General features: G+C 54.1%; 1 protein-coding gene across 2 annotated transcripts; it reads left to right on the top strand.

Moving 5' to 3' along the window:
• Window positions 1-2741: 2741 nt before the first annotated feature.
• CCDC124 (coiled-coil domain containing 124) lies at window positions 2742-7620 on the top strand. Of its 2 annotated transcripts, none has more exons than XM_032267855.1 (2): window positions 2742-2808; window positions 7313-7620. In XM_032267855.1, exon 2 carries the CDS (start codon window positions 7324-7326, stop codon window positions 7603-7605), a length of 282 nt encoding a protein of 93 aa, XP_032123746.1. In that variant the 5' UTR covers window positions 2742-2808; window positions 7313-7323; the 3' UTR covers window positions 7606-7620. The 2 variants fall into 2 exon arrangements, with proteins under 2 accessions (XP_032123746.1, XP_032123747.1); XM_032267856.1 differs by having other exon boundaries at window positions 2760-2800.
• Window positions 7621-9311: the final 1691 nt, after the last annotated feature.

Below are 9311 nucleotides of genomic sequence, written 5' to 3'. Positions count from 1 at the left end.
GTAGTATTTTTATTTTCTGTAAAGATGGGGTCTCACTATAGTGCCCAGGCTGGTCTCAAACACCCGGCCTCAAGTGATCCTCCCGCCTTTTGCTTCCAAAGTGTTAGGATGACAAGCGTGAGCCACTGTGACCAGCCAGGATGATAACCTTTCATGTGATTTTCCAACTCTGAGTCCCCTGCAACCAGCGGCCTTTCTGTCTCATCCTGCTGTGTGGTACCAGCTGTGGCGTACAGTAGGACCTCAGTACTTATTTGAGAACGTGCACCCCTAAAAGCTCTAGAATGTTGGAACAGGAGAAGCCGTTCTCTACTCCCTGGCGGCGTGCCTGGGGGACACCAGAAGTCACCTTGCCGAAGACATAGCTCTTCCTAGATTGAAATTCACCTGACTTTGTTACAAGACTTGACTGTAATAACAAAACAAACAAACAAAGAAATTCACTTGACCTACACTCCTAAGTTATGTCAATATGAAGGAGGAGGAGGCCGGTTGGGAAGACGTGACAAGCCTGGCTCTCTACCAGTGGAAGGTTCAATACATGGTTATACTGAGCTGCCTCCTCCTCCCCCTCCCCTCCTCCCTACCCCCTTCTCTTCTCCTTCTTCCTTCTTTTGAGATGGAGTTTTGCTCTGTCGCCCAGGCTGGAGTGCAATGGCGCCATCTTGGCTCACTGCAACCTCTGCCTCTCGGGTTCAAGTGACTCTCCTGCCTCAGCCTCCCGAGTAGCTGAAACTACAGGCTCGTGCCACCAAGCCCAGCTAATTTTTTGTATTTTTAGTAGAGACAGGTTTCACCATCTTGCCCAGGTTGGTCTTGAACTCCTGACCTCGTGATCCATCCGCCTTGGCCTCCCAAAGTGCTGGGATTACAGCCGTGAGCCACCGCGCCCAGCCTGAGCCTCTTCTTCTAAAGGCCAAACACCTCTCCAGATGCAGGAACTTCACCTCTGAACATGGAAGCCACAGGGGTGGGCAAAACTAAACAAGTCCACAAACAGAGAAAGCAACTCGATGAAATAAAAAAGAAAGAGGAGCTGGGTGCAGTGGCTCATGCCTGTAATCCCAGCACTTTGGGAGGCTGAGGCGGGTGGAGCACCTGAGGTCAAGAGTTCAAAACCAGCCTGGCTCACATGGGTGAAACCCCTCTCTACTAAGAATACAAATAGCCAGGTGCGGTGGCACATGCCTGTAATTCCAGCTACTTAGGAGGCTGAGGCAGGAGAATCACTTGAACCCAGGAGGCGGAGGTGGCAATGAGCCAAGATCACGCCACTGCACTCCAGCCTGGGTGACAGAGCAAGACTGTGAAGAAAGAAAGAAGAAAAGAAAGGGAGGGAGGGAGTAAGAATGAAGGAAGGAGGGAGGGAAAGAGGGAAGGGAGGGAGAGAAAGAAGAGGCAGGGCAAGGTGGCTCACGCCTGTAATCCCAGCACTTTGGGAGGCCAAGGCAGGTAGATCACAAGTTCAGGAGTTTGAGACCAGCCTGGCCAACATGAAAGGAGAGAGAGAGAGAGAAAGGGAAAAGAAAAGAAAGGGCTGGAGAAGGCGGGGTCCCTTTTGCCTTGTTGGGGGGTATCTGGGAGAATCTCTCTGAGGACGGGATATTTAGGGCAAGGCCTGAAGCCGGGGAGGAAGCTGCCCATGGAAAAACCTGGGAAATTCCTGGGGGAACTCGCTGAGGCAGGACTGCCCCAGGCAATTTGTAAGAAGGGGGCTGGTGCCACCTGAGCTGGGAGCTAAGGGAAGGACGGGAGGGAGGGCCAGGGAGATGGAGTGGGAGGTGGGAGGAGTCTGGTGGGACAATGGGAACCCAGGCGAGGCCTTAGAGCAGGGGAGGTGCCTCCAGCACTGGGACCTAGGTCCCAGCAGGGTCACTGAGGGGAAGCCTTTTAGGGAATGGACTCTGTGATCAACTAGTCCTACCTGCACTGCCCCAAATGCGTTTGCTTTTCCCTCCCCACAGTCAGGACCCTGGTAGCCATCCTTAGATCCCTAATATTGCCATTTTTACTGATGAGGACACTAAGTAGTAAATGCAGAAATCCTAAAGCACAGTGCCTAAGATACATTGGCGCCCCGAACCTAATTGCTAAATAACATTAATAAATAATATTGCACAGGTGGGGAGCGGGTCAGCAATCCAGGAGGAGGCACCGGCAGGAGCAAGAGACAGAATTTGAGCCTACTTGCGGTTACATTTTGGCCAAACTCAATTCCTGGTCTCTCTGAGCCTCAGTTTCCCCACCTGGACTGCGCGGTGTGTAATTTCTCTGCCCCATTTCTCTCGCCTCTCCCAGCCCCGCCCCAGCGTCGCAAGTGAAACGCAGAGACTCAGGACGAGGAAAGCACTTTTAACGTGCTAAGGGATTGAGAAGAGGCCCGGAGAGGCTTCCTCTGGGCTCTGCCGGGTCCACTCCCCGCATAGACCGCGGGCGCGCTCTGGTGGCCAGGCCACTCCTGGCTGAAGCCGCCGGACCACGTGTGTAGTCGCAGCCGCCATCTTTAATCCGGGCATAGGCCATCTTGGTAAAGGTAATGTTCCAGACTTTCGCCTTTGTCCGCCCCTCCTGGTTCGTCATTATATAAAGTGAAAGTAAGGAATGAGGGCGTATGAAGTGTCCCCATTTTGAAAAGACGAAGTTTAAGTCGCCGACTACCCTGGCTTGGGTCCGAGGCCCAGCCATTTTTTCCTTTACCAAGATGGCGGCCGTACCGAGGCTCAATGAGCGGCCGTCGCCAGGAGCTCAGCGCGCAGGCTCCGCAGTGACGTCACGGAGGCGCGACTGGGCCGGCGCTGGGGTAAGGAGGTAGGAGCGGCTGCGGCGCGGGCGGAACCTGGGTTCGGGGGGGCAGAGGCGCGGGGCGGGGGGTGTTTGGCCTGGGACCATCCCCTGGGAAGGCTGGAGGAGGGGTGCTGGGAGGCGGGAGCACTTCCGCGTCCCGGACCTAATTGGGGATGATGCCCATTTCCAGACCAGACTACTGAAGCCCGGCGCTACAGCTAGTGTTCGAGGCCACCCGATCCCGGACTGCCTCTGGGCAGCTTCCGGTCTTGACAGGGACAGATTGGGTGCGGGCGCCCCCGGCCTCTTCTAGGGGGCTTAGTGGTGGGGGAGCCCTGAAGGGATAGCCGGGAGGGCTGCTTGGAGGAGGCATTGTTGAGCTTCGTATTCTATTCTTTTACCTTCACATCCGTGGGGTCTTGATCCCCTCCTAAGTGTGCCCCTCGCCCAGCCTGAGCCACTCCCTGGGTCCCGCCTGGGCTGCCAGCTCCTGCCATCTGGAGAGTCCACCTCCTCACCAACCCCAGAGGGCTTGTGTGACCCACAGATTGGGCCTCTCGGCTCTAACGCCCTCCACACCTTCCCATCTCCTTGAAATACAAAATCGCCTGTTTTTCTGGCTTATCTCCTGCGTCCCCCGTACAGGCTGGGATCTCCCCCACTCCTTCAGGGCTTTCCTTAGATGTCCCCTCTAGGAAGCCCTTTGACCCAGACTGGGTTGGGAGCCCTCTCCGGGCTTTCCCAGCGCGCTGCGTGTCCTTACTGGGACTCCGATTGCATTTGGTGGCTCTTGTCTGGGAGTCCCATGCAGGCAGGGAGCTCATTTTTGCCACCCCTTTCCCCAGCATCGCACATGTATTAGGTGCCCAGTACATATTTGTTGAATGATGTGTGTGTGAGTGAGCGTTCACCACACAGAGAAGAGTGTCTACTTTTCAGCTTGGGCTGTCATGGTATTGCTTAAACAGCAGAAATTGCCAGGCGAGTTTGTTCACGCCTATAATCCCAGCACTTTGGGAGGCTGAGGTGGGTGAATCACCTGAGGTCAGGAGTTTGAGACCAGCCTGGCCAACATGATGAAATCCCATCTCTACTAAAGATACAAAAATTAGCCAGGCATAGTGGCATGGGCCTGTAGTCCCAGCTACTCGGGAGGCTGAGGCAGGAGAATCATTTGAACCAGGGAGGTAGAGGTTGCAGTGAGCTGACATCACGCCCCTGCACTCTAGGCTGGCTGACAGAGCAACACTCCGTCCGAAAATAAAATAAGAAGAATGCTGAAGTCTCTTGGGCCGGGTGCGGTGGCTCACGCCTGTAATCCCAGCACTTTGGGAGGCCGAGGCGGGTGGATCATGAGGTCAAGAGATCGAGACCATCCTGGTCAACATGGTGAAACCCCGTCTCTACTAAAAATACAAAAAATCAGCTGGGCATGGTGGCGCGTGCCTGTAATCCCAGCTGCTCAGGAGGCTGAGGCAGGAGAATTGCCTGAACCCAGGAGGCGGAGGTTGTGGTGAGCCGAGATCGCGCCATTGCACTCCAGCCTGGGCAACAAGAACGAAAAAGTGGCTTCAAAAAAAAAAAAATTTAAAAAAAAAAAAAAAAAGAATGCTGAAGCCTCATGCTGTGGATGGCACAGTGCTGGCATCCTCAGTTGGTACCCTGATGGAGTGCTGTTAATTTCTCAGCTGTGTGGCCTTCCCCACCTTCAACTGAAAACAGGCTTTGGAGATAAGGCTCCAGGCTCAGCCCCGTATGACCTGGCCGGAGACCCTGGCTTCCCCTCCTTAGAATAGGGATAAACGGGCCAGGGGCGGTGGCTCACGCCTGTAATCCCAGCACTTTGGGAGGCTGAGGCAGGTGATCATGAGGTCAAGAGATCGAGTGCATCCTGGCCAACATGGTGAAACCCCGTCTCTACTAAAAATACAAAAATTAGCTGCTCATGGTGGTGTGCACCTGTAGTCCCAGCTACTCAGGAGGCTGAGGCAGGAGAATTGCTTGAACCCAGGAGGTGGAGGTTGCAGTGAGCCGAGATCGTGCCACTGCAAACCAGCCTGGCGCCTGGCAACAGAATGAGACTCTGTCTCAAAAAAAAAGAAAAAAAAAAAAGAAAAGAAAAGAATGGGGATAAATGACAGTCCCCACATTTAAGGTATTGGAGACATTCCATTGATTTGGTCCTTGTAAAGCACTATGCCAGGGGCCGGACATGGGGAGGGTGGCGCCTGCCACTGGTGTGTGCCTCCTCATTCCCTGGCTTCCCGCATGGGCCTCACACCAGGTAGGCCCCAGGTACCCAGGGGCCGGCAGCTTTAGGATTGTTATAATATCTCCCAGTGGCGCAGGACCCAGGCCATCAGGAGCAATTTGTGGTGGCTTTATTGTTCACCCACCTCACACAGACCACCACATGGTCACAGCAGCATAACTTGTAAGAGACCTAATTTGGCCTGGCACAGTGGCTCATGCCTATAATCCCTGCACTTTGGGAGGCTGAGGTGGGTGGATCACTTGAGTCGGGAGTTCGAGACCAGCCTGGCCAACATGGTAAATCCTCATCTCTACTAAAAATACAAAAATTAGCCGGGCATGTTGGCAGGAGCCTGTAATCCCAGCTACTCCAGAGGCTGAGGCCAGAGAATTGCTTGAACCCAGGAGGTGAAGGTTGCAGTGAGCCGAGATCACGCCATTGCACTCCAGCCTGGGTAACAAGAGTGAAACTCTGTCTCAAAAAAAAGAGCCCCAACCTGGAAACTGGCCAAGCATCTAGCTGTGGGCACATGGATAAACAAAACATGGTGTATCCGTGCAGTCGGGGAGTATTGATCCCTAAAAAGGAAAGCAGGAGGCTGGGCGCGGTGGCTCCCGCCTGTAATCCCAGCACTTTGGGAGGATGAGGTGGGCGGATCACCTGAGGTCGGGAGTCCAAGGCCAGCCTGGGCAACATAAAGAAAAAAAGGCTAGGCATGGTGGCTTGCACCCATAGTCCCAGCTACTTAGGAGGCTCAGGTGAGAGGATCGCTTGAGCCCAGGAGGTCAAGGTGTCAGTGGGCTCAGATCTCGCCAGTGCACTCCAGCCTTGGCAGCAGAGGGAGACTCTGTCTCCAAAAGAAATAAATAAATGGACTCTCACACCGTGCGGCCTTTTGTGTGGGCTTCTTTCACTCAGCTTCATGTTGTTGAGGTTCAGCTGCATTATATCATGTATTGGTGGCTCACTTCTTTTTTTTTTTTTTTTTTTTTCTTTTAAAAGAAGGTCGTTTTGTGGCCCAGGCTCGAGTGCAGTGGTACAGTCAGCTGATGGTAGCCTCAGCCTCCTACGCCCAGGCGATCCTCCCACCTCAGCCCCCTAAGTAGCTGGAACTACGGGCACAAGCCACTGTGCCTAATGTTTTTATTTTGTAGAGATGGAGTCTTGCTATGTCGCCCAGACTGGTCTTGAACTCCTAGCCTCAAGCCGTCCTCCTCCCTCACCCTCCCAAAGCAATGGGATTACAAGCATGAGCTGTCGCACCTGGCCTATCATTCTAGTGATATGAGATGTCCAGAACAAGCAAACCCACAGAGACAGAAAGCACATTGGTGCTTGCCCGGGGCCAGGGGAGGAGGAATATGGACTGACTACTCATGGCAATGGGGCTTCTTTTGGGGGGATACAAGCGTTCTGGAACCAGACAGAGGTGGCATTTGTACCACACTGAATATACTTAAAAGACACTTTTTCTTTTTGAGATGGAGTCTTACTCTGTCACCCAGGCTGGAGTGCAGTGGTGTGATCTCGGCTCATTGCAACCTCCGCCTCCTGGGTTCAGGCAATTCTCCTGCCTCAGCCTCCTGAGTAGCTGGGATTGCAGTCATGTGCCACCATGCCCAGCTAATTTTTGTATTGTTAGTGTAGATGGAGTTTTGCCACGTTGGCCAGGCTGGACCTCAAGTGACCTGCCTGCCTCGGTCTCCAAAAGTGCTGGGATTACAGGCGTGAGCCACTGTGCCTGGCCCAAATTCTCTATCTTTAAATCGTTTTTTTTGTTTTTTTCACTGAGACCGAGTCTTGCTCTGTCGCCCAGGCTGGAGTGCAGTGGCATGATCTTGGCTCACTTCAACCTCCACCTCCTGGGTTCAAGTGATTCTCCTGCCCCAGCCTCCTGAGTAGCCAGGACTACAAGCGCACACCACCACCCCCAGCTAATTTTTGTATTTTTAGTGGAGACGGGGTTTTGCCGTGTTGGACAGGCTGGTCTCGAACTCCTGACCTCAAGTGATCCTCCTGCCTCGGCCTCCCAAAGTGCCGGCATTACTGGTAAGAGCCACCGTGCCCAGCCTAAATGGGTTTATTTGGTGTCATGATACGAATTTTGCCTTAATAAACTTTTACAAGAACACTTAAGTCCAAAGCCCTTGTTTTATACAGAGAAGGCCACAGAGGCCCCAGGAGGGTCCTGGCTGCCCAGGTGTGAGTCTGGGGGTGCTGAGTGCCGTTGTCCCCACCAGCCCCTGCTCCCCGGCCCTCGTCCTCTTCCCACAGCCTGCTGAGGGATGCCCAAGAAGTTCCAGGGTGAGAACACCAAGTCGGCAGCGGCCCGGGCACGGAGGGCAGAGGCCAAGGCGGCCGCTGATGCCAGGAAGCAGAAGGAGCTCGAGGATGCCTACTGGAAGGACGACGACAAACACGTCATGAGGAAGGAGCAGCGCAAGGTGCGTGCGCACCGAGCCCCCGTGGCCCCTATGTCAATGTGGGTGAATAGCAAGAGGCGCCCCCAGCTCCCGTGGCCCACGTGCGCGTGGGTGAGCCTGTGGCCCCTATGTCAATACGGGTGAATAGCAAGAGGCCCCTCTCAGCTTTTGTCTGAAAGGCCAGGAGGGGCTGAGCATGGTGGCGCACGCCTGTCATTGCAGCACTTTTTTAAAAAAAATAGATACGGGTTTCACCATGTTGGCCAGACTGGTCTCGAACTTCTGACCTCAGGTGATCCATCCGCCTCGGCCTCTCAAGTATCTGGGATTACAGGCGTGAGCCACCACGCCCAGCCGAAACCCCATCTCTCTACTCAAACCACAAAAATATTTGGAAGGCCAAGGCAGGCAGATCACCAGGTCAGTTCAGGAGCAGCCTGGCCAACATAGTGAAACCTTGTCTCTATTGAAAATACAAAAAATTAGCTGGGTGTGGTGGCGCACACCTGTAATTCCAGATACTTGGGAGGCCGAGGCAAGGAGAATAGATGGAACCCAGGAGGCGGAGGTTGCCGTGAGCCCAGATCATGCTGCTGCACTCCAGCCCCGGCGAGAGTGTGAGACTTAGTCTCACAATAATAAAGTAACTGCGCGTATAATCCCAGCTACTCTGGAGGTTCGCAGGAGAATCGCTTGAACTAGGAGGTGCAGATCGCAGTGAGCCAAGGTCTCCCCGCTGTATTCCAGCGTGGGCAGCAGAGCGAGATTCCATCTCAAAAAAAAAGAGACCAGGTGCAGTGGCTCATGCCTGTAATCCCAGCACTTTGGGAGGCTGAGATGAGCCAATCACCTGAGGTCAGGAGTTTGAGACCAGCATGGCCAACATGGTGAAACCCTGACTCTACTCAAAATATGAAAATAAGCCAGGTGTGGTGGCGGGGGCTTCTGTAACCCCAGCTACTTGGGAGGCCGAGGCAGGAGAGTTGCTTGAACTCAGGGAGTGGAGGTTGCAGTGAGCCAAGATTTCACCACTGCCCTCCAGCCTGGACGACAGAGTGAGACACCATCTCATAACAAACCCAAAAAACGCCAGGAGGTACTAGCGATGGCAGAGGGGAAGGAGGCAGAGGAAATGGTGTGTTCAAAGGCCGGGTGGCAAGGTCTTGGCTTGTGTGTGGACAGTGAGGCGGTCACCGCCCTCTGGACTGGCTCCTCCTTTGAGGAATGCCAGGGCTGGGCTAGATGATCACACTGACCATGGAGTCACTCTGCCCCTGGGGACACTTGGCAGCACCTGGAGATGTGTTTGGTTGTTGTAACTCGGGGAGAGGGGGTGTTGCTGGCATCTAGCCGATGGAGGCCAGAGATGCTGACACCCTAGAATGCAGAGAACGCCCCCACAGCAAAGAATGAGCCAGCTCCATGCATCAGCAGTGCTGAAGCCAAGAAACGCTGTGATCAGGCCCCTGATTCCCACCTGCTGACCCAGGTCCACAGCTTCTTCCAGGTGTTTATTTATTTTTATTTTTATTTTTTTGAGATAGAGTCTCACTCTGTCGCCCAAGCTGGAGTGCAGTGGCGCAATCTCGGCTCACTATAACCTCTGCCACCCCAGGTCAAGTGATTCTCCTGCCTCAGCCTCCCCAGTAGCTGGGATTATAGGCATCTGCCACTTTGCCCAGCTAATTTTTTTTTTTTTTTTTAGACGGAGTTTCACTCTTGTTACCCAGGCTGGAGTGCAATGGCGCGATCTCGGCTCACCGCAACCTCCGCCTCCTGGGTTCAGGCAATTCTCCCGCCCCAGCCTCCTGAGTCGCTGGGATTACAGGCACGCGCCACCATGCCCAGCT

The sequence above is a fragment of the Sapajus apella genome, unplaced genomic scaffold (genome assembly GCF_009761245.1).
Source record: "Sapajus apella isolate SASKATOON/1434 unplaced genomic scaffold, GSC_monkey_1.0 scaffold173, whole genome shotgun sequence".
Taxonomy (NCBI): domain Eukaryota; kingdom Metazoa; phylum Chordata; class Mammalia; order Primates; family Cebidae; genus Sapajus; species Sapajus apella.
Note: the sequence above shows the minus strand (reverse complement) of the source record. Positions and strands in the feature narration are given on the sequence as shown.